The following is a 24460-nucleotide window of genomic DNA, read 5'->3' as shown; positions in this document are numbered from 1 at the left end:
GGAGGAGGAGGTCTACTTCCAAGAAGAAGAAGACCACTTTGACCAGTTTTCCAACCAAGGCAAGATAATACTCTTGCAAAGTGCAAGGCTCACCCTGAGCAAGGCATTACCCCATTTACTTTATGCTTATGTTCCTATTTTCCCAGTTTTGCTTTACAAGCTTTATTTACCTTTGTTTTCTCAAAGTACCTTTGATTTATAATTTACTGGGTTAGTATGGAGTGAGTACAAGAGTATCAAACTTAGCCTAGAAGCAAAGCAAATACTTAGCACCCCTCATACATAGTTGCTAGTGCTAAAATTAAGATGACTACTCTAGTTGGGAACATGTGTTGATGAAATGATGATGGTGAAAACCGTGGAATGATTAGTCATTTCCATTGAAAGATTTTTGAAGGTGAATATGACACTGAAGTTGACTTGGTGACGTTGGCTAAAAAACTGATGATTGAGTTGGATGCGATACCCTTCCAATTTTTGAGTACCCCCACAATACCTGATTATGGGTAGGGCTTAGCTGGAAATTTATGTGTCTTAGTATGGGTTCCCTCTAAACAAGCGTCATCGGGGTTATGCCGAAAGCTGCCTCTACCACAAAAGAGATGATATGATATGACGTGAATATGAGGTGAATGTCCGGCCCAAGCCCTGTGCAGTTCCCGGGTTAACAGTTGGTTTTCACCGGGAGGCCAAGCTCATGGGGAGAGGTGCCTATACTAGGGTGTGTAAGTGAAAGGTTAACGGTTGATGATCCGCGTACTGAGTTACGATTATTCAGGGTTTTATCCCTGACGGATGAAATCAAATGTTGTGGCACAAGTGTGCGACCTCTGCAGAGTGTAGAACTGTTCGAATAGCCGCGTCCGCGGATATGGACAATTGGAAAGGCCATTCGGTTTCCGTCATCAGAATTTATATCTTTGTGACTGGTGTTTTTGAACTTGGACTTGAACGGTGATTTTGACTGGGTATCACAACAGAGTTGTGGGAATGACACTAATGTTCCCACTTGAGTTAGTTAGCACATGGGGAGTTGTTTACAAAAGTGTTTATGAAATAAAATTGGCTTTATGCAAATAAACTTAGAGCTTAGAGCACCATTATGTCAATGCTAGTACTTACTTTAGTGTTAGATTGCGAGTACTTAAAGTACTCACGGCTTTGTCCCTGGCTATTCAAATGGCCAGAATATGAAGCCGAGCAGCAGTACGAGGAGGACGATCAGCAGGACGTCTACCACAACTAGGAGCTTCTAACGTCAAGCGTTGGCCTGTGGACTAGAGAGTCCTTGTATCTTACGCTTCCGCTATGAACTTGTGTTTGTTCGTTGATCTTTAGATCAACTATTTGTGTAATATGGATCATGTGATTCCAATTTGTAAGACATTATGGTTTGTAATGAATGATGACTGTGATACTTAACTATTATGCCTCGCAACAACAATTTCCTGGGATTGCGATGTATGACATAATAGGCATCCGGACTTTAAAAATCCGGGTGTTGACACACAGACTCGCGCACAACATGATATTTTTCTCTCCAAACTCAGTGTTGTGGATCCACCATGAGTTTGAGGGGGGGGGGGGTGTTAGAGCTATATTTGTATATTGTATTTCCCCACTTGTTAGGGGGTTTTCCTGCATATTTCCACCTGTACATGTACTACATATTGTGGCCTTTGGTCCCTGAGGAATACAAGCTGTCTATTCCTATCACTACCCACATAAACCGTGAGAAATCATCGACAACCAGGAGAAAGTACCTCTTCCCTCCCGGCTTCTCGGGCCTGATGGGCCCACAGAGGTCACCGTGAACAAGCTGTAGCTGCCGTGTAGCTCTACATTTTGATTCATCTGGAAACGGCAAATGGCGTTGCTTCGCCAACATGCAACCATCACATATTTGGTCCACTTGCTCTAACATGGGCATCCCCTTTACCATGCTCTTAGCTACTAGTGAGCGAAGTGAACGGAAGTTGACATGCCCATCAGCCCATATATACCTCATGTGCATAACCAGGAGGACTCCTTCGTGTGTGCCATCAATGATCAAGCACACAAGTTCAGTGTGACAAATGTCCAGCACAGTCATCACTGCATCCTCTGCCGAGTATTTGCAACCGATTTCATCCAGTTGGCCTAAACTGATGATATTACTCTTAAGCCTTGGAATGAAATAAACATCCGACCACGTGATAAGCGTGGTAAGCAACCAAAAATTTTAAAAAAAACAATTTAGGTTTGTTTAATCTACGATCAAAAAAGAAATAAACATCCGACAATATTAGGTGCTCTCCAATGTGGCTTTGTAGTGCTCGGTGGTAGGGGTCAGCCAGTTGAGAGTGTGGGCCTCCATCGCGAATCTCTGTGCCAGCTGAACGGCAGCGACTGAGTGCGGGCGTCATAAGGCCACGGCCTGGCACTTACCGCTTTGCCATAGCACGGAGCCACGCCCACATATCTCTACATTGGATCCATCCATCTCTGAAGCGGGCTGTGCTCCGGTGTCCCCCCCTTGTCGAACGACGTTCACGTGGTAAACGTGCGTTTGGTTCGTGACCAGAAAATATGGATGATCCCATCCCAAAAACCGAATATTTCTGAAAAAGGCTGGACCATATGATCCGTGAATTTCATGACTAATCTCACTAGCCGCCTGAGAATCCATGGCCGTCGACGCGACTCCGACACCTGCCACCGTCGTATGTGTGGCTCCCCAGCTCAGCGGCGGCCACCATGTCACGATGAGCGGTGGGCTTGCTTTTCCGCGTGGCTCCCCAGCTCGACATCGGCGGCCTCCAGGGCGCGGTAAGCGGCGGGCTTGATTTTCAACGTGGCTCCCTAACTCGACGGCGGCGTCCTCCATGGCGTGGCGAGCAACGAGCTTGCTACGTCTGCGCCACACCCAGTCGAAGAAACGGCCTCGCTAAGTATGTGCGGGTAGTGACCTTGCTAGGCACGGGTAGGCGGCTGCCCGCTAGGTCCGGCCTCCACCACAAAGGGAAAAGGACCCGTTAATTACATATTATTAACCGGTGTGTTAATGGTATATTTATATTTTTCTATTAATCGTTAATTAAACATATTTTATTCCATCTCAACCCGTACATGTTTGTCCATGAACCAAACACACGTGTTAAGTCAACCCACGAAGAGGTATCAGCAGATCCTAGCCGTCTAAATAGAACAAAGTTTAGAGGGGGGGACACCGGAGCAATAGCCCTGAAGCCAACTCTGCCCTTTATGGCTCGATCAAGCTCAGCGAGTTTCTCTAAGATGCCAGTCATATGTAAGTACCATGACGTCTCTTGGTCACCTGTAAGCTTTGGCCCCATTTTCTCTTCATTGAGAAAAACTTATCCTTCTGGCACTGCATCTGTGACAACACTAAATCACAAGTTTCTATCAAAAAGGGCTGGATCTTCCTCTTCCTGCTCTGCAAGATTTACCTTCTCTTGCTCTGGCTCTGGGCAATCGGACTGAAAATGACCATTTTCATTACAGTTATAGCATCTGACATTGGCAATATCGAATTTACCTTTCTTCTTTGGGATTTTGCTAGTTCTCAGCTTCTTTTGTTTGCCCGTTTTCATGCCAATTTTGCCACGGTCGCCGCTCTTCTTCGCACCTGAACCGCCCGAGCCACTCGTACCATCATGGCTCTTCTTCCCCTTCATGAGCTGTTCCAGTGCAATCGTTACCAGCATCAGCTCCGCCACTGCTGCGACACCGCTCGCGCTGGTTTTCCTCATGTGAAGCCAGTCTCTCAACAGCCTCACATGGTGGTGAGGTCACCCCATTGCTCGATTGTGTTCACGACATTGGCAAATCGACCAGGGACTACACTGAAGAGACGTTCAATCACATCTTCATCGCTGATCTTCTCTCCTAGCGATCGGATCTCGCCGACCAGTGTGGTCAGTTTCTGTGCAAACCCAGTGATCGTCTCGGAGTCCTCCATCTCCATGCGTTCAAGTTGGCGCTTGAGCTGCTTCGCCCATGCCTTTTTGACACGGTCCTCACTGATGCACATCTGCCGGATCGCCTCCCACGCCTTCGCCGCGGTGTCATGCTCGGTGAGCGCCATTACCATGGAGTCCGGGACAGACTAGGATAGGGCCGCAAATGCGTCCTCATCCTTCGCCGGATCGTGCTCACCATTTCCCTATATTGCGCTCCAACAATGGAGGGATCAGAGGATGATCTTCATCTTCACCGCCCACAAACCATAGTTCGTGTCCGTGAGTTGCGGGTAGTGGATCGGGACACCACCTCCTCTCGACGTCGAGTGCACCACCACGGCGCCCCCACTGGCCCATGCATCACCACCTGGCCTCTTTCTCGGCGGTGTGTACTTTCCGCCGCTGCTCGGAGGAGTTTTGTCACCCATCATCAGTCACCGCCGCCTCTACGCCACGAACTGACACCACTGCTGCGATCGCGTCCAATAAACAGAGGCTCTGATACCAAATATTGGATCTTAGGCCTTGAACACTAAACGATCTTGTGGATTTTCGGTGGAATTATGAGTTCATCACTCTGAACTTTTCCCTGCACTCAACAAACACTCAGGAACAAAGAGAGACTGGGGACAGAGTTTTGCGATGCATTAAACCAAGCGTCCTTTTCGCTTTTCCTTTTATTCAACATAAGGAAAGACTCACAAACTTGGACCGGATCCTATGCCATGATCCACTTCCATCGTGCCATCCCACGATTGAGATCATGACTCGGTCTGAAACTAGAAACAGATGTAACAAGGGACGTACAGATTCAGTAAAACAGAACTGTTGCGCCAACAGACTCATAAACTGATGAATTAAACTACTATGCCGATGAGCTTGACAACCTTTCAAGTACCTAGCAGCTCCCAAGCCAGACAAACACACCAATACATATTAGTGGAGACATATGGTGCGTGAGTAGTTAATCGAGCGTCGCGGTGACACCAATCTGGTAGGCAGCTGATCGATGTAGTAACCACATGCATTTTAGAGCTCTCCTGAGTCCTAAATATGATAGATAGAAAACAGTAAAATCTGATTAGGAGTGCTGTAAACAAACAAATAGTTATGACTAGAAGCTAATATGTCCACGCAAATAGAAAATACCTTTATGTAAATAATAATATTTTAAGTGGATCTGAAAGTATTGTACTGAAGGCGCACAAGAGAGACCTTCTCACCTGACAACTGGGCAAAACCCTCACGCAGCATCTCCAAAGCAGACAAACACAAACGCAAGCACTCTGACTTGTAGAATCTCAAATAAACAACCAAAACAATTACATCAACTTCCTGTCGTTAGAAGCACACTGAATCACGTAGTAGTCTTGGATCCTCTTGGTTACCTAGACATCAGAGTGAAAAGGAGAACCAAACAAGAAAAATTCAGAAGACATGATGAAAAATGACCTCAGATAGATATATGGAGAAATCACATTATATATAATCCCTTCGTCTAAAAATAAGTAACTCAACTTTGTCTAGAAAGAGTTATATCTGCACACCTTTTCAGAGTGTAGATGCATCCATATCTAGAAAATTTTGAGTCACTTATTTTTAGACACAGGGTGTACAAGTTTTAGATATTCGGCAGTAGACATGTTGCACACCTGAGAAGTGATCCTCTCGGTATGGTCTTCTTGTAGTACCGTGAATGAAGCGGACTGAAGAGGCGGCGGCTTGCCTCCAACCCATCCCAGTGGAGCATGTCCCACCAGTCTTTCTCGCAGTCCACCACCGCCATCGGCTTGTATTGTGGACGGCCAGCATGGATGGCTGGTAGCCGCCTCAGACTCCAGCAGCCTCTGAGCTTGATGGTCTCGAGCATCGGCGCGGTCATGTTGATTTCGCAGATGTGCTGCAGCATGGGGAGCTCCTGAAGATGGATAGTCCTAAGGTTCGGAAATTCTATGTTGGTAGCAAGTTGTTGCCAGTATCTTTCATCTCCATTCGGGAAGATTTGCCTGAGCTCACCACAGTATGTGATGTGCATAGTTTCCAAGCTATCCAAGGTAGGAAATGACCAGGGAAGTACAAAAGTGAGCCTGGGGCAGGCGTGCAAATGTATATGTTGCAGCTTTGAAAAGGCATTCTTATATCTGTCTATTTTATTTTTTGATTGTGAAAAGGGGACAACAGGTTTTTCTCTAATACTAAGACTTCTGCTCCAAATGCTGCGGGCTGCTAGGAGGTGGGACACCCATAATATCTCTAGGCTCTTGAAGAAGCTTGGTGACATGTGGTACGTCTCAGCAACAAAGGCAGTGTGTATCTTGGGACACCTCTCAATACGACACCACCTGAGATGTTTGAATTGTTTAGCTTGTTGGAGTTCAAGGTTAGCAGCAGTGATGGAGCAACTGTCATGCACGTGTAGGGACTGGGCACTATTCATCAAGGAAATTATAATTTCAAGACCATTTTTCAATTCCCAATTGCAGCCTCCTTTGGAAAATTCAATGTGACGCTTTGAAGGGAGAAGCTGATTGGAAATTTGCTTCGAGATGTCTTCACTATCACCCTCTTCGGAAACCTCCTCAAACACATCTGAGTAGGGGAATGATGATGATCCTACTACTGGGATAAGATACAATTCATTATCAGAGCCGTCATTTTCTGTTTCCTCGATCTCTAGAAGTTGTCTAATACTGAGAGTTGATGAGATATACAAGCGGAAATTACTACCAAACACATGGAAGCCTCGAAAAAACCTTATATCTGTAGCCACGACATGTGTGTAGTCGCTGTAAAACACGTAGTCGGTGTAAAACGAGACATCTGTGTAGTCTTCCTCGAAGTATGAATGAGATCGTTGACAGTCACCATCTAGTTTCGATCTTGTAGGCTTCCCTCTGGTGTCCACACATAGCGACCTCAATGGCGGGTCCTCTGCATCAAGCCAGCACACTCTCCGCAGGTTCTCACAGCCTATCAGAAAGAGGCACACCAAGTTCTCCACCTTCAAATTTTTGAGGTCGAGTGTTTCGATTGCTGTCTCAGAAAGGTTCAACTCCACTAGGTTTGGCAATCCCCGAAGGAATACATTCTTCAGTCGTGCACAACCTTCTAGCGAGATCTTTGATACTTTTGGAAGCTCTTGATTATAACGAGAAGAAGGCCGAACTTCCTTTTCGGGTATCTGCATTGAATTCTTCCACCTGGATGCTTTTCCATATCCATCAAAACTGAATGACTCCAATGATGTGGACATGACATCAGGCTTAACATGTTGCAACCCATCACAACCATCAAGAATAAGCACCTTCAGTCCAATTGCGGCTGACAAGTTTGGCAAAACTTGCATGGCACTATTTCCAGATAAGTCAAGAAGCTCGAGCTTATGCATGCCCATGAATGATTCCTCTACAAGTGTTGTCAAGAAAGTAGAAGAATTGATCACTCGGAGTCTCCGAAGATCACACAACCATGTCATGTCAAGCTTATCCATGCACCAACCAGACCTAATAGCTCCTGTATTCGTCAGATTTAGCTCCCGAAGTTCAATCATCAGCACCATCTTTGTTGGGGACAGGATCCAGTCCCAGCGTGTATGACGTATGTCCAATACCCATAGGCTTTTAAGAAATGTCCATTCTGTATCATGTCCTTCACCAATTATCTCTAAATCTTCATCTTTGCAACTGTCTATGTAAACAAATCTTAGATTGTTGCAGCAGATAAAAGGCGGGGATGCAAAATTGAAGGTGCACCAAGAGATACTCAACACACGAAGTTTGCTAGATTGCCCAAACAAGTGTTTAGGCAATATTGCTGGATGATCAGATTTTTCTAGTGCCAAGAAGTATGACGTTGTCTCCTTGGGCACACATTGGATATTTTGTACCTTGGCATTCTTTGATGTGATTGAAACCCATCGGCTCTTCTTTTGTTGTCGATTAATAGTCCGGCGAATAAACTCGAGATACTCATTTTGAATATAGTTCAGTCGCATTGCTTCCTGTAGTTGGCCACCAATCTCCCACGCATTATCTCCAGATACGATCCCATCACACACCCAATAGTTAGAAGCATGGGTGTCCTGATAATAGTCAATGGAGTTGTCATATTTATATTGCAGGAGCGACATGTAGAACCAACAATCTGCAATTACAGTTGAGTTGGCATCATGGTTAATTTGGGCAGCCTCTTGATGCACTAAAGGTAGCAGGCTTCTTAGAACTCGTACGGAAAGGAAAACATGAGCACTTTTCACTTTGTCTCTGATTTTAGGATCGAGTCGAAACCTCCCCTGAAATGTCCACAACACTTTGCACCTCCAGTCAAACACAGGAATGCCAGATGCAGCCAAATCAACCTCACTGTCACTCCCATTGCTTAAAATCATCAAACACCTGCGGCCATCTAAAATTTGGAAGATGAGCTTAGCAACCTTGAGTATCTCAGCTCTAGATCCTCTATCTAACCCATTGAAATCATCTTCCTCGTCTTGCTTATCAAACAAATCCATTGCAGATCTGTCGAGCTTCAGATCCTTTGCAATCCTTCTCTGCATGTCTCTCCTGCTTTTCCACACTGAGCAATCCGCGTGGATAACTACGTCAAACTTCGACCTGGCTGGTTCTGCTATGGCAGCTAGAACGGCAGACGCACCGAGTCCATCACACCAACCATCAAAGTATATAATATTATTTATACCCTGATAGAAAGGTTCGGCATTGCTCAGATATTTTTTAATTATCTCATCCACAGTATCTTGAATGGCGTAACTCCTCAACTCCTGAAGCAAAACAACTTGGTTCAGTGGCCGTGGCTTATGTTCCGAATGCTTAATACATATGCATGTGAAAGCATAAAAAAAGGATAGTAGCGAGGGTCCGATCCTCCGAACCCCGCACCGTCTCATCCTCCGAACCCTGCACCGTCCGATCGCAACCTAGGTAACCATTCCGATGACCCTCCCTTCTTCACAGCGATTTTAACGGCTCCGGTATGTGCCGAAAGGTGACGTCATGCTAATGTGCTGATCTAGTTTCTAAAGTTTTGTGAAATACGTCTAAAATTTGTGAAAATTTATTTAGTGTTCAAAGTAAAGTTTCACATATGTTTCTCACGTGTTTTGAAACATTTTGTACTGCAAATTTGTTTTAATTATGTTTCAGTTTTGTCAAAAGGGGTACAAGTAGCCTCACCAATCTCAAAGAATAATTTGTGGTGGATGGCACTCCAGCACATAACGTTGGCTGTAAAAAAGAGTTTTTGTCTCTTCTTCGCATCGTCTGTCCGCTCGACGAAAATGAAACACATCTCAGAAGGTGACTCGGGTGTAGGCCTGGCGGCCGCTAGGCACCGCCGAGGGAGGAGCTGCAGCCGTGCGACATAACAGTCTGTCGCAACTCGCAAGCAGCGGCAAAACCTTAGCAGCTCCGCCGCCAGAACTTGCAGCTCTCATGATCAGCCACAGCTAGCTAGCAGCACCTACCAGCCGCCCAACGTCGTCCTTCCGAACTCCAGCGAGCAACCTATCGGCTCCTAGCATTGTTGCATGCTCACAACATCGACATCTACTGATGGTTGCAGCGGCATCCACTCCTTGGTCATTGTAGCACTAACAGCCACAGTGGCGGCCGACACTGACCGCTGCAGCTAGCCGGACGTGGTCGCTGGTCCCGGCCAGTGCCCACTACCTAGCGGCGGTGCCCGCCCATCTAGCCGCCTGACCTTGGGAGATAATTGGGGCGGCGGTGACCCTATCGGCATGGAGGCGGGACAACGAGCAGGGATCGAGCGGCAAGGATGGAGAAGTCCGTGTGGACCACGGGTAAGCCCCCTCACCGCTCCCTCATCTACCTCTCCTCTCTCTCCCCCGTCTCGCATACTCTCTTGATCTGTTAGCGACTGCAGCGGCAGGCACCACAACACCGCTAGCACGTCCTCATCTTCTCTATTCCACGGACCACGGCCACCGCCAGTGGCATCCTCTGGCTGCCGTCGTGACTGTTAATGATAGGATCTATTTAGCTGATATTTTCTATTTATACGAGATTGTGTATATCTCCTACTCTTCTTTTTTTTTGCGGGAAAACTTCAGGCTTTTATTCACATGAAACTATTCCAGCACCATCAGCTTGGAGGCTGGTCGTGAGGAAACTAGGTGCGAGGTCCATCCAACAGGGCGTCTCCTCCTGCGTGCATGCTAACTTCGCACACAGGTGAACCGGCACATTGGCTGCCCTCTTTACATGCTAAATAACAAAAGAAATAAACGATGAGGCTAGCCCTTCTATTTCTAACAGAACATCTGCTACTACTGAGCGAGAAACTGCGCGTGAGTCCTAGAGGATAACAACCTCTAAACAGTTTACTTCCATCTCCACTCGCGAAAAACCTCGGAGCTTGGCGAAGATAAACCCATCTCGGAGAGCCAAAGCCTCAGCACTCTGGCCCGTACCAAGGTTGAGGCTCAACTTGCCAAAGAAAAAGAGGCGGCAGAGGCCGCGAAGTGTGCCGAACAAGAAACGGACCCATGCGGGGAGTCCTCGGTGCCAGAAGGGTGCAGCACAGGAACCGCTCTTGGTGCCCCTGCCAATAAGGGCCGCAGAGTAGCAAAGAAGATTGTTGTACAGGGTACAAGGCCGTGAACCCGCCAAGCACGGGCGAAAGGACTGGTGTCTTAATGCGTTGCTTATTCTGGAACATTCGAGGGTTCGGGCGTAAGGGGCGCTGGACCCTGCTTAAGGAGTACCTTCGAAATCACCACATAGATGTGGTATGCCTTCAGGAAACTGTCAAACAGGAGTTTACTGGAACTCCGTAGCTTAGAAGTAGGGGAAAAGTTCTTACGGCATTGGTTACACTGCAACAGGCCGATCGGGAGGCATGTTGATGGAGTTTCGAGAGATAGCCGTTTCGAGATTGGTAATATCGACATGGGACAATACTTCTTGAGTGTTACGGCCTTGTGGCGTGCAACCAACCTCAAGCTTGAGATCATGGGGATCTACGGGCCGGCTGATCACTCCCTCTCAAGGGAATTCCTCGATGAGATCACTCTCAAAATTAACCGCACAGTTGATCTCATTATCATGGGTGGGGACTTCAACCTGATACGGAGTGAAGAAGACAAAAACAATCATAGGATTAACTGGGCTAGGCTCAACATGTTCAACGAGGCTATCAGTGACTGGGCTGTTCGGGAGATCCCTCGCACAGGGGCGAGATTCACCTGGACAAACAAGCAGCTTAATCATGTCCGTAGTGTCTTTGGATAGAGTTTTTATCGCGCCAATTCTAGAACCTCGGTTTCCTTTGTGTTCAGTGGTAGCTGAAACTAGTTTGGGTTCTGATCACACACCACTGATCCTGGATACTGGGGAAGACATTCCGATTAGAAGCAACCGTTTCTTCTTTGAAACAGGCTGGTTTGAGATTGCTGATTTTCACCATTTGGTGTCCCAGGTGTGGGATCGCCTAGGCTCTCAGATTGGAGGGAGAGACATCAGCGGCGGTGGCGAGGGCATGAGCGGTGGTCTGCGCCAATATCTGAGGGGTTGGAGCAAGAATATCGGCAAGGAACAGAGAGTCATCAAGTCACAACTGCTTGACCAAATCAAACTGCTTGATGAGGAAGCCGATGCGGACGGTTTGGAGGAACAAGGTTGGGCCTTGCGGTATCATCTCAAAGAACAACTCATCAATATCTACAAGCTAGAGGAGGAATACTGGCGACAACGAGGCAGAGTGCGTTGGTCCTTGCAAGGGGATGGAAACACCGCGTATTTCCATGCCGTCGCCAACGGATGCCGAAGGAAATGCCTAATATCCTCTCTCAATATGGAGGCTGGCCCTATTATGGATAAAAGACTGATCCAAGAGCACATCTACTCCTTCTACCGGGATCTGTTAGGCTCGGATAATCCACATCTCTGTGGACTTGCTCAGCATGCTTGGGAACTTTCACCTAGGGTCTCTCCCGAGGAAAACCTGCACTTAGCTCTTACGTTCTCGGAAGAAGAGCTCACGGCCATGGTCAAGGAGATGAAAACCGACACTGCACCGGGTTCGGACGGATTCCCAGTGGCTTTCTTTTCAGCGCTGCTGGCCCTTAGTAAAACATGGGGTTTTACACATCCTCAACGATTTTATCCTGGGGAGGATCGACATCGCCCGTCTAAACTTTGGTGTGCTATTGCTTATTCCAAAAGTGCCGGGTGCTGATAGAATTACGCAATTCAGGCCAATTGCTCTTATCAATGTGATCTTCAAGATCGTCTCCAAGGCATTTGCCACAAAATTGGACCCGATTGCTAACTGTGTTATCACCCATAATCAGACGACATTCATAAAGGGTAGATTTATTCTTGACGGGGCTTTGGCTCTTCAAGAAATCATCCATGAAATGAAAAGCAAAAAGCTAGGGGGCATTTTGCTAAAGCCTGACTTCGAAAAAGCCTACGATAGGGTCAATTGGGAATTCTTGACTGAGGTTCTGCGTGCAAAGGGTTTTGATGGCGGAGCCGTTCACAGGATCATCCAACTAGTAACCGGAGGGCAGACCGCTATCTCCATTAATGGTGAAATTGGGCCTTTCTTTCGCAACAAGAGGGGTTTGCGACAAGGAGACCCTCTCTCCCCCTTGCTCTTTAACTTTATGGCGGAAGCTCTCTCCATCATGCTCTCTAAGGCAGGAGAGGCAGGCCACATCTTTGGAGTTGTGCCTCATCTGGTTCCCGGGGAGGTTTCGCATTTGCAATACGCCGACGACACCTTGATCCTTATCTAGCACGACGAGAGACCGATCATTAACCTAAAATTCTTGCTTATGTGTTTTGAGGAGATGTCCGGGCTTAAAATCAACTACCACAAGTGCGAGGTGATCGTTATGGGGCAACCAATTGAGGTGCAGCAGAGGGTGGCCAACATGCTCAATTGCAAGCTAGGAGCATTCCCCTTCGTGTACTTAGGCCTCCCTATTTCTGATCGCAAGCTTTCAATAGACCAATGGATGTTTCTGGTTAGAAAACTAGGCCTAAAGATTGAAACTTGGTTGGGAAGATTTCTTTCCTCGGGAGGAAGGATAATTCTCTCCAACTCTTGCCTGGCTAGTTTGCCCATGTATGCCATGGGACTATTCTAGCTCCAAGATGGGGTTCACTCCAAATTTCACTCGCATCGCTCTCGGTTCTTTTGGTAAGGATCGGGACCAAAGCGTAAATATCACTTAGTGAATTGGCCGGCGGTTTTCCGTCCTAAGGAAGCCGGGGGGCTAGGACTGCTCAACTCCAGGGAAATGAATATAGCTCTTATGCTCAAATGGGTTTGGAAATTGTACCAGGGGGACAATGCCTTATGGTCTCAGATTATTCGCGCCAAGTATGCTACTACGACCGATATCTTCGCTGGATCAGGGGTGGGGGCTCACCTTTTTGGAAAAGCTTGCATAAAATCAAACACTTCTTCAAACTCGGAGCCAAACACATGGTTTATGATGGGAAACGTACCATGTTCTGGCTAGACCTGTGGGTGGGACGGCACCCTCTTAGGGATTCCTTCCCCAACTTGTTCAACATTTGTGATAATCCACAACTTCTTGTCGCCTCAGCGTGTGAAGAGCCCTCGAGACTCAGGTTCCGAAGATCCTTTAACTTAGCAGCCGACAGGAATGGGAGGAACTACAACATATTCTAGAGCATATCAACCTCTGTCCTGGGGAGGACAAGGTAGTCTGGAACCTCGACCCTTCGGGATGTTATTCAGTTTCTTCAATGTACAACAAGCTATCGAAGGGAGCCTCGGTAGCCTTTTCTAGGACATTTGGGAGGCCAAATTACCGCTTAAAATTCGTATCTTCAACTAGCAGCTCGTTCTTGATCGTCTCCCGTCCAGCCTTTTGATCGCCTCGAGACTTGGCCCGGCCACTGGGCGCTGCGCCTTATGTGACAGTCCGGAAAACACCGATCATATTTTATTTTCTTGCTCGCTCGCCAGATTTATGTGGAGTGTGGTTAGACAGCTGCTAGAATGCCGTTGGTCTCCCACATCCTTTGCTCAGTTTTTTGCTATTCTCTCTAGTTATTCGGGTCGTCCTCGGCGTCTTATTTGGACTTTGTTTGCGGCTCAAAGTTGGGCGCTTTGGAACATACACAATAAGCATGTGTTTGAATCTAGGGTGATTTCGAAACCTGCTAACCTTCTTTATAAAATCATTGTTATTTTGCAGCTGTAGGCGCCACTCGCAAAGCACCAAGACAGAGCAAACCTGTTGGAGCTGACAAGGCAACTAAAGCTTATACACGCGGACATGGTGGCAAGTGAGAGCTAGGTGGCGTTGGCTAGCGTGCGCGAGCTCCGAGGATCGTGCGGGGGCAGCCGTGCGGAGCGCGACAGCGTTGCTTCGCCTACTTCTATCTGCTTTATCGATCTAGTTTGTTTATCTCATAAGCGTGATGGCTAAGCTGTATGCCGCCACTATGTTTCAAACCTAAGGGCTTTATTAATTTAAAGTCGGGCACTAGCTGCCTTTTATCTAAATTAGAGGATCCATGATACCCAGATATGGCTTACTCCAAGCCCCAATGAAGCCAGAAGATGATGTCGTGATCCCTCCTGCTCCACCCTTTTGTGCATCGAACGAAATACCGTCCCTTCCGCTAGAGTACTAAACTCGTTACGTGCCATTAGAGCACGATAATATGTTTTAATAGAGTATATCCCCGTCTTCTCGAGTCCCCAAGCCCATGTGTCATCACCACCACCTCGCCTCTATGGAATATTGAGGATAGCATCAGCCTCCGGGGTTGTGAAGTTGTTTCTAACCAATTCCAGTTTCCATGTTCCATTCTCCGTATCGATCAAGTCAGATACCCTATTCAGATCATCCCTGCTAATCTGGGCTGATGGTGTCATGGTTCGGATACCAGGTATCCACTTGTCTATCCATATCGACACTGAATTTCCATCTCCGATCCTCTTCAGAAGACCGAGATTTAGAGCTTCCCTCCCAGGCACAATGGCCCTCCAAGTAGCAGATGATCTACTAGGAACAATAGCATGCATAAAATCGGTATATGGGAAGAACTTTGTTTTCAATACCCGAGCGCACAGAGACTCCGGATTGGTGATGAAACGCCATCCATGCTTTCCCAAGAGAGCCAAGTTAAACATCTCAAGGTTTCGAAACCCCATGCCGCCCTTACTCTTCAGTAGTGCGAGCGACTCCCATGCAATCCAATGCATTGATCTTCGATCAATGGAGCCACTCCACCAGTATCTAGCCATGTATGAGGCCAGTTGCTTACATACTTTATTAGTTAGAAGAAAACAACACATGCTGAAGGTTGGAATTGCCTGTATCACTACCCTCAGAAAAACCTCGCGCCCAGCACAGTAGACCATTTGCTCAGAGCCTCTTTGCATCTTACTCTGGATCCTCTCGCCAATATGGTCGAAAGTTCCACTTGTGATGCGCCCAAAGGCCGTTCGTAGCCCCAAGTATCTTTCACTAAAGGCTTCCACGGTAATGCCCAATAAGCCCTTCAGATGTTGACGAATAGACAGAGGTGTGTTAGGACTAAAGTAAATGGAACTTTTCTCCCTATTCACACATTGTCCCGAACATTCCTCGTATATCCTCAAAATTTCACTCAATCTATTTGCACTTTGTTCATTCGCCTTCAAAAAGATCAGACTATCATCAGCAAATAATAGATGGTTTATCCATGGTGACCTAGGAGTGACACGAATCCCTCGATCAACATAATTCCCAAACGAGTTCAGCAGGGTTGTAAACCCTTCTCCACAGATGAGAAATAAATATGGCGACAACGAATCACCCTGTCGAAGGCCCCTTGTAGGTGTAAAATATGGAAGCATCTCCCCATTCGCACGGATAGTGAACCTTACTGATGTCACACACTTCATAATCAAACGGACAAACAAGGCACTGAAACCCAACTTCAGCATGATCGCTTGCAGATAAAGCCACTCAACTATGTCATATGCTTTCATCATATCGAGTTTGACTGCACTAACAAAATTCTTCCCCTTCTTCCGTTTCCTTATTGCATGCACACTTTCATATGCAATTAAAACATTATCCATATTCAGGCATCCGGGAACAAAGGCGATGTTCTTCTCCAATAATCTCACACAAAGAAACTCTAGCTCTATTGGCAATGCATTTGGAGGCAATCTTATAGAGAACTGAGCATAGAGATATGGGCCGATATTGAGAAATTCTTTGAGGATGTTTTACCTTTGGTATCAAAGTAATAGATGTGTCATTCAGACCAAGAGGAAATTATCCCCCATTCAGGAAACCCAAAATAGCCCGCTCTAGATCATCGCCAAGGAGCATCCAGTGTTGCTGAAAAAACCCCACAGTAAAATCATCCACACCTGGCACTTTTGATTGCGCCATTTGGAATAACACATACCTCACCTCCTCCGCCGTATAAGGTTTTTCAAATGTTTCATTCATGGCAGGTGAGACTCGAGTTGGAACGAGGCCCAACAGATCGTCCATGGATCTGAAACCCTGAGATAGATAAATAGTCTGAAAGAACTCCTGGATTTCCTCGCAGCTTTCCTCCCAAGTACTACATTTTCTGCCGTCCGAGCGCTCCAGCTCGGTGATCTTGTTCATGCGCTTTCGTTGAGCAGCTTGGGCATGAAAAAAAGCAGTATTCCGGTCACCTTCACGCAGCCGTTGAACCCGTAATCGCTGCCGCATCCAAATTTCCTCCCTCCGGAGGTTCTCTCTAAGTTGTTTCACAATCGCTTGATCCTCATCATTTGGTCCATGGCCAATAGATCTTCTGCGCAGCTTTTCAAGCTTCTGTCGAAGCTTTCTTCCTTTGCGGGCCAGGCATCCAAATTCCTTTGAACCCCATGTGCTCAAGCTTGTTTTCATTGTGTCTGATGCCTGCATAGCACCGCTCGGAGCCATCGCCGCCAGCTCCCTTGTTCCATTTTTCGAGAACCAGCTGATCATAATCCACATGAGTTTGGCGCCACATGTTCTCGTACCTAAATTGTTGACCACCTCTTGCACCCCCTTGAGCCATACTCGGTCGGACGTCCACATGCACAAAGAAATGGTCCGATTCAGTTGTTACAATGTGTCTCACTTTCATATGCTCAAACATATTCAGGAAGGCAGCGCTACCAAAGGCTCGGTCTAGCCTAGCCTTTACCATCTGCCCATTGTCCCAAGTGTATTCCATCCTAGACCAGGCAAGATCCTGGAATGAGCACTCCTCTATCACCTCTCTAAAGGCTCGCATTTGCCACTCCGGTCTCGCCGCCCTGGAGAAGTGTTCAGATGCAAAGAGTGTTTTGTTGAAATCTCCCAGGCACAACCAGACCGGATGCTTAATCGCAAACAGTGTACGAAGAAAGCGCCAGCTATGATGCCTATCCTCCACTTTAGGAGCCCCATAAAATCCTGTTAGTCTCCAGTCTCTCATACATTGATCATTATTCCACACCATCACATCAATATGGCAGGAACTGATTTTTTTTAGCTCAACGGACACCTCAGACGTCCAAAAAAGAGCAATACCACGACTTAGGCCTTCACAAGATGCCCCAAAGCATCCAGCAAAGCCCAACGAATTCTGTAAACCTTCCACTCTCTCCTTGGAAAGTTTCGTTTCCATGACAAAGAGAAGGCTGGGACGCTCTTGCTTCACCACTTTGTGAAGCTCTCGAACAGCAGCCTGGTTCCCAAGCCCGCGGCCGTTCTAGCTTAAGCAACTCATTGTTCCCGGCAGGGCTGCTGAACAGCCTCTGCAAAATTTTCAGAGTTTGTCGGGATTGGCTTCTTCTTCTTTGCATCAAACTCTCCTTCCCCAGCCTTATTACTAGTCTCTGTCGCAGAACCTGGAGTGACGTTGGCAAGGGCCAGAGTTCCATCAGCGACGTGCTCTGTGCTGACGTGATCATCAGCTGTGGTTTCTCCACCTTTCTATACTCCTGGGCGGTACCCCGCTTCTTGCGTTTGTGAAAATTGTTCTTTTTCAGCAGAGAGGAACCCTCCGATCCTTTCTCTTCAGCCGTGCTCGAGAAACGTGTATCTTCCTTACTCTTTGGAGCATGTGAATGCCCGCTCACCAAGCCCTCGTTGTGAGAATTTTTCTTCCACTCATTAGGGGCCCACAAATTCTTCCCAAAGTGGAGATTACCATGCTCATCCCGAGAGCCTGGAGTTGGGCAGAAAGTATCCTCATGACCCAACCTGCCATAAGAAAAACAGAAGTGTGGTATCTGCTCATATTGCACCTCTTATATGTCCACGCTATTTCTCTTGGCCAAGTCGATCAAAATCCATCGCCTAAGTGGTTTGGCAATGTCAATTGTCACCCTGCATCTGTGAAACCACCCAAATCATCAAATTAAACACACAGCGCCTTCTTATCAATGCAGTGCGCTATTGGAAGCCACCACTTATTCTCCCGCAGATTGAAGGGAAGATTTAGGACCCTAGCCCATGTCTAGACCCGATCAAAACACAGTTCTAAGGGTGTCATGCAATCCTCAAATTCTTTCAAAATCATAGAATTTTTTGCTTACATGCCATGGAGGTCCCTCCCATACGCGGTCCCGATCCCGCTTCGTGGCAAACTCAGCAATAAAACAGTTCTCTCCGAAATATAGGAAGAACAAGCCCTTCGGATTGCCCCACGTAGGGTGCAGTGCAGCCGATATGGTATGTATGTGGAATACACTACGAAACAGCACCTTACCTACCAGCATCCACTTTTCCTTCGCTCCCTCCTCACGATCATCCACCACCAGAGGGGTAACCTCTTCATTGTGATGTCCAGCTTCCCAAGACCCTCCTCCAGTTTTGCCCTCTCCACCCTGGGCGGCAGAGTCACCGTCTCCTTCCCCTTGCTTCGATCCGACGAGGCCATGTCTCGTCACAGGAAACTTGATCGCCCCGTCGATGAGATCAGCGTGCGCTGCCGGTGTCCACGAAACCCTAATCGCCTCTACGAGAGGGGCTCAGGAGTTACGGAAAAAAACTGATAGGGAATGAATTGTGATGTGTTTGTATATCTCCTACTCTTTGGCAAGGATCGGATGTGATCCTTTGTTGCCTTGTACTCTATGTTTGTACCTATCCATCTATATATGAGAAGATACCCCCGATGGGGAAGTTCACGGAAAATACAATCTTCAAGGGCCAACGCTAGCAATCAGCCAGCCGTACAAACACCTTTCATCAGCCATCTTCTGGACCATCCGATCTAGTAAAGTGGGTGAATTCCGCGCGTCCGATCGTGGTACAAAAACGGTTTACATGTAACAACTTTTTTATAGTATGTAACATTGGTGTCCAAATTTTCATTTAGTCACGAAATAATGGTACATTTTATTTTCACCAGTGGTACACAAAAGATTCCCTAAAGTACGTAACATTTTTCTTCTACGTATGTAATATTTTCAAAAATACGACATTGTTATACAACATTTCTCTGCGATACATCTAACACTTTGGTTTAATGTATCCAACATTACATGGTAACGAATGTAATATTGGTTCAAATCTATTTGTACAAAAAATTCAGGAGACACAAGCATAGCCGGTCGGCAACGAAATCCGTCGGTGGCGGAGAAGCGTTCGGTGAGGAAGCTGATGCTCTGTCCCATGGCGTGCGGTGGCGGCCAGCCGCATCAATCTTGTCCGCCCCTGGTTTGAGGTTCGGGCAACGTATCAGCCATCGTGTGCGGATCGAGGTTCGTCCGTTTCCATGGTGGAGCATGTGGATATCCTCTTCTCCGGCCCCGACAATGCGTAGGGAGGATTCCCTTCAGGCGGCGGGCGCTCGACCCCTCCAGGCGGAGGAGCGGGGGCTCTAGCTGTCAGCGCAGTGGACTCTAGGCGGTGGCTGCATAAAATGAATCCAGGCGGCGGCGCGGGAGCTAGGGAAGGGGCTGCGCGAGAGCCCCTCCGATGGTGGCGCGAGGCTAGGAAGGGGGCGGCACGGGAGCCCCTTTGGCAGCGGCGTGGGGTAGGAATGGGGAGGCGCGGGATCTCTTCCAGCGGCGACGCCCGTAGAGGAACGGCCGTGGCCAGGGCAGAGCAGAGAAGCACAGAGGAGGAGCGGATGCGGCAGCTAGGGCGCGGAGGAGCGGCGGCGGGCTGCATCCATGGTGCGGCGTGCGGGTAGCGATGTTGCATCCATGATTAAAATGTTGTGGCACTATGTGTAACCCGGGGGTGGTGCTAGCGATCCATGTGATATGCACAAACTAATACAAATCTTGTGCATCCTACTTGGCTCACTAGAATAATCTTTGATCAAGTTTGTGTGTCCAATGTAAGTTTGAGGCATGTTGTTCTTAAGTTGGCTCTACTTCATATTCATTTTTGGTTATGTCTCGTTGCAACGGCCGATGATTATAATCTAGCTATATGTCAATGATTAAAAGGTTCTCGCGCTATGTGTGATCCCGGGGCGGTGCTAGCGACCCATGTGATATGCACAAATACAGTTGTGCATTATACTTGGCTCCCTAGCACCGTCCCTTGGGTTTGTGTCGAAAATGTAAGTATGATGCATATTTTTGAGTTGGCCCTACTTGGTGTTCTCTTTGGTTTTGTTTCGTTGCAACGACCGATGATTATACTATGGCACCATTTAATGAGAAAAGGAGCCGATAAGACCTTATCATATGTCTATGCATATTGCTTGTGCATTTGATTTGGTCTTATAGGCACTCTTTTTTCCACGTGTGTCTTCATATGAGGGTTTACAACTATGGATACTTGACATTTCTTAAAAATACAAATATGACTTTAATATAATTATTAACATAACTGACCATGCAAGAAATGAATATATGCGCAAACTGTGCCCAAGTCAGGTCTGAGGACAAGCAGTTTGTCATAATGTTCTTACATGACCTTTAAACCATGAAGATATGTTTTAATTCAACATGTTGTGCCTCTAAGTTATTCGTATATAGTTGCGTTCAAACTGTCTTTGACCTAATTGTTGTTTCTTTCGTATAATTGTGCCCAGGCTATCCCCCGTAGCGCAAGGCGTGACTTCATGGAGCCTATACATAGAAACATTAATCAATTATGAGAATTTGAAGTTACCCTCTAGCAGGACACACTGCCCACACTCGAGAGGACCTTTAATGTTCAAGTCACCAATGAGGAAAAAACCAAACCTATTTCCATGGTCCTCGTTGGATACAACTTACGGAGTTCTACAGGATGCAGCCCGGGACGACGTGTCATTTCTACATGGGTCGTGTATTCGGCCACACCTACTTCAACTATAAAGACCTCCTAGACTCCTCTTCGTATGATGGAAAATACCACGACTCGAGAGATGCTGACGGGGCAATTGTCAATTACCCACCTACAGAGCTGGTGCCGGAGCCGAACATGGAGTAGCTACGCGCATAGTTAGCTATATATGTTCTTCTTACTAATGTGCTACTTTGATGCACGATGTTGCTACATTACACTATGTTCCTACCTTACATGATGTTGCTACTTTGATACATGATGATGTTGCTACATAACAGGTTGTACTGTATGTATATTGGAAAAAATAGTTTGTCTTAAATACTGGAAGCCTGCGGCTTTGTGAATGCGCCACAAGTATTTGGATTACTGGTAGTGTGCGCGTCCTCACCAGCTCCGGCTCGTCCACCAGGCCATTTTAAACGTGTGTCATTGCCTCATATTTACTATTGGGTGTTTAGAATGGACAAATGGTGCAATTAGTTTCATATGGCAGATTTTGTAAAGAAAAAACGCGTAGTAAGCACTTTGGCCCCTGAAGGGTATTTACGAAAATCGTGTATAATACGAGCAAATTCTGTGGCGCACCTAACACTAATTCTATGGTGCACCTATTTCTGTAGCGCACCGAGGCATAGGTGCGCCACAGAATGTCTTAATTCTGTGGCGCATGAGCACGTGCACCACAGAATCCTTATTTTAATGGCGAAGATTACGTGGCGCACCGTCCATGCGCCACGAGAATATGCATATAGGTCCGCCACAGATGAGCCTTTCCCTACTAGTGACTGTGCAATTAGTTTCATATGGCAGATTTTATAAGGAAAAAAAGCATAGTAAGCACTTTGGCCCCTGAAGGGTATTTATAAGATATAGAATATAACCTCATAAATCATAGTGAATCTCTTTACAGAAGACCACGACGCAAGAATAAAGGCAATATGTTTAATTTCATGATATATGCGAGCTGAAGATTAAGTCCACCTGTTCCTGCACAGTACGATATGTTAACTTCTCGGACACTGTTATATTATTGCATACTGCGTATGTTGTGAGAGAATAGAACTGGAAATGTGCAAATCGAAGCAAACTAATAAACAGCTGTGTACCATAAGGAATGATATTCTGATAGTGAAGAAACAGAAGATGCAATACCTTTTTCCAGAGAAGACCAATTATCAGTTCAAGCAGCGGCTAGTCTACCCCATGATCAGTTGTAGGTCCAACAGCTCCTGTCGGCATGATATATCAGTACTCTGTACGTACTCCAATACTGTTGGGATGTTTTGGAGACCAAACCAAATGAAATGTTTGTCAATGTACCTGGTAATTAGCAGCCTAACAACCTTGTGGAAGGAAGCAGAGAGAATTTCCAGGAGCCTAGCCAATATGAAATGCTCAGCTAACGAAATCAAGAGGTTTTCAAATGAAAGTGTTATTCATGCTTCTAAGGCTTAATATGACAAATAGCCCAGAACCTTAACTCATCCGGTTCCTGCACATCATGATATGTTATTACTTCTTCAGCATTGCCACATATTCCCATCATTACATATTTACATAAGCAAATACTCACCGCAGTTTTGACAGAACGGAGTTGCCAAGATGTAGGTGCTGGAAAAAAATAGGACAACCGAGGGGCAGCAATGTGATCTCTGAATAAAATATACTAGTAGTGAAGAAGCAATAGATTTGTCTACAAAAGGAATCAGAATAGTCGAATACCTTGTCCTCACAGAAAACCGGGCGGTTGCCACCTCAAATAGAAGCAAGTATAACCCATGATTTAGCTGCAAGTCCAACAATTCCAGGGTAGCAAGATATGCCCATCAATTCCCTGATGTTGCGAGACCAACATGTACATTATGCACCAATAGTTGACATAGTATGCAGATTGAGCCAACTGAGATGTTTGGGTCGAACCTCAGTAATTAGCAGTTGCAAGCAAGCAAGGAGAATTTCCAGGAGCCTAAACGCTGGTATGAAACCCTCAGCTGAGAAAGTGCATGCAGAGGTCTTCAAACGAAATTGGTTTGGATGTTTTTTTAAGGGTTACAAAAGCAGCTGCCTCCACGCTTTTGGCATTAGTCCTCTTCTTTGCGTAAAGGAAAACACGAATCATATACTTTGCTTGCATTTGGAGGCAGACGTATCATCTTTTCCGATTGCCGATGAGAAGATCAAATTTGATTCGTAAAGAGAAACAGTTAATGTGATGACCCACGTTTCTGATGCCACTCTCCGCGCACGTGTTTATGTCCGTACGATCTTGGGAAGAACAGATCGGAGGCTGTCCATTGCGATCGTTGGGTTCGTTATTTTTTTACCTGGTCTGCGTTTCTACCATCGCTGTTTCTACAATTGGACTGTTTTATTGTGGGTAAAAAATATTTTAAATGCCTACTTTTTAAAATATCACAATGGATGATAAAAGGGTCTTTTGGGTCATGTCCACAAATTTTGATACGCTCCCTTCACAGCTCCTGAACTCGGACCCCCTCCTGGAATTAGCGATTCAGGCTTAGATTGTTTAATTAACATTAACCCTAGGACTTACTATTTATCAGTGAAGGTGATACCACCTACTGATTATAGTTTTGTTGCGTTCGGGAACAACAACAAACAATTTGTAGAACCGTGTTGCTCGCATCTTTGAGAGATATAAGAAATTCTGAATTGTTGTATTTTAGTAGCTTATGTTACTACAGGTTACCTCCCTTACACTTCGAGTCATTTGTCCGTCGGGTTTTTAAAAAGCTTCAGCAATTTCGAAGCAATGGAAATTCCGGTGCCTTATGCGCATCACACAGCGTTTCTTTTTCATTTTTTATGTGGTTGAACACTGGAGCCTTAGTACGCTAATACTTGCTATCTGATTTGGTTTGCGTGTCCAGAGAGGCAGGTCAAAGGCAGCAGTATCATTGGATGGGGTCGGCGGTGTTGTGGAGGGCCGGTTCTTGTGATTTCTTTGTCCTTATACAAGACAATGTTGCTCGATGCTCAGTCCTGTAGGATATTGGTTCAGTATAAACCAGTGATGGATCAAACCAATGGACATTCTGTTCTGAAGCGGAACAGAGGAAATATGGAGGGACGACCAAATCAAGAACTTATCAGGTAGTGAAAAGAACTAGGAACCAGTGGGTTGATAATCATTTGCTACATACTTTGTTCTTATTTTTGGTGTTTTTTTTCCCCTAACCTGTATTTCTTTTCCAGGTTCCCATGGGTA

General features: G+C 46.3%; 1 protein-coding gene across 4 annotated transcripts; it reads right to left on the bottom strand.

The window, feature by feature from the left end:
• Nucleotides 1–4609: 4609 nt before the first annotated feature.
• On the bottom strand, nt 4610–23892 carry LOC127330972 (uncharacterized). Of its 4 annotated transcripts, none has more exons than XM_051357059.2 (10): nt 23152–23892; nt 22954–23065; nt 22805–22883; nt 22707–22723; nt 22552–22608; nt 22384–22460; nt 22113–22218; nt 5615–8742; nt 5186–5350; nt 4610–5009 (listed from the first exon to the last, which is right to left on the bottom strand). In XM_051357059.2, the coding sequence occupies exons 7-9, from the start codon at nt 22122–22124 to the stop codon at nt 5347–5349; spliced, it is 3144 nt and encodes a 1047-aa protein (XP_051213019.1). In that variant the 5' UTR covers nt 22125–22218; nt 22384–22460; nt 22552–22608; nt 22707–22723; nt 22805–22883; nt 22954–23065; nt 23152–23892; the 3' UTR covers nt 4610–5009; nt 5186–5346. The 4 variants fall into 4 exon arrangements, with proteins under 4 accessions (XP_051213019.1, XP_051213020.1, XP_051213018.1 ...); XM_051357060.2 differs by having other exon boundaries at nt 22805–22842; XM_051357058.2 differs by lacking the exon at nt 22707–22723.
• Between the last annotated feature and the right edge of the window lie 568 nt (nt 23893–24460).

Source organism: Lolium perenne, chromosome 2 (assembly GCF_019359855.2).
Source record: "Lolium perenne isolate Kyuss_39 chromosome 2, Kyuss_2.0, whole genome shotgun sequence".
Lineage (NCBI taxonomy): Eukaryota > Viridiplantae > Streptophyta > Magnoliopsida > Poales > Poaceae > Lolium > Lolium perenne.
The sequence above is the reverse complement of the archived record's forward strand: the minus strand, read 5'-3'. Positions and strand labels throughout refer to the sequence as shown.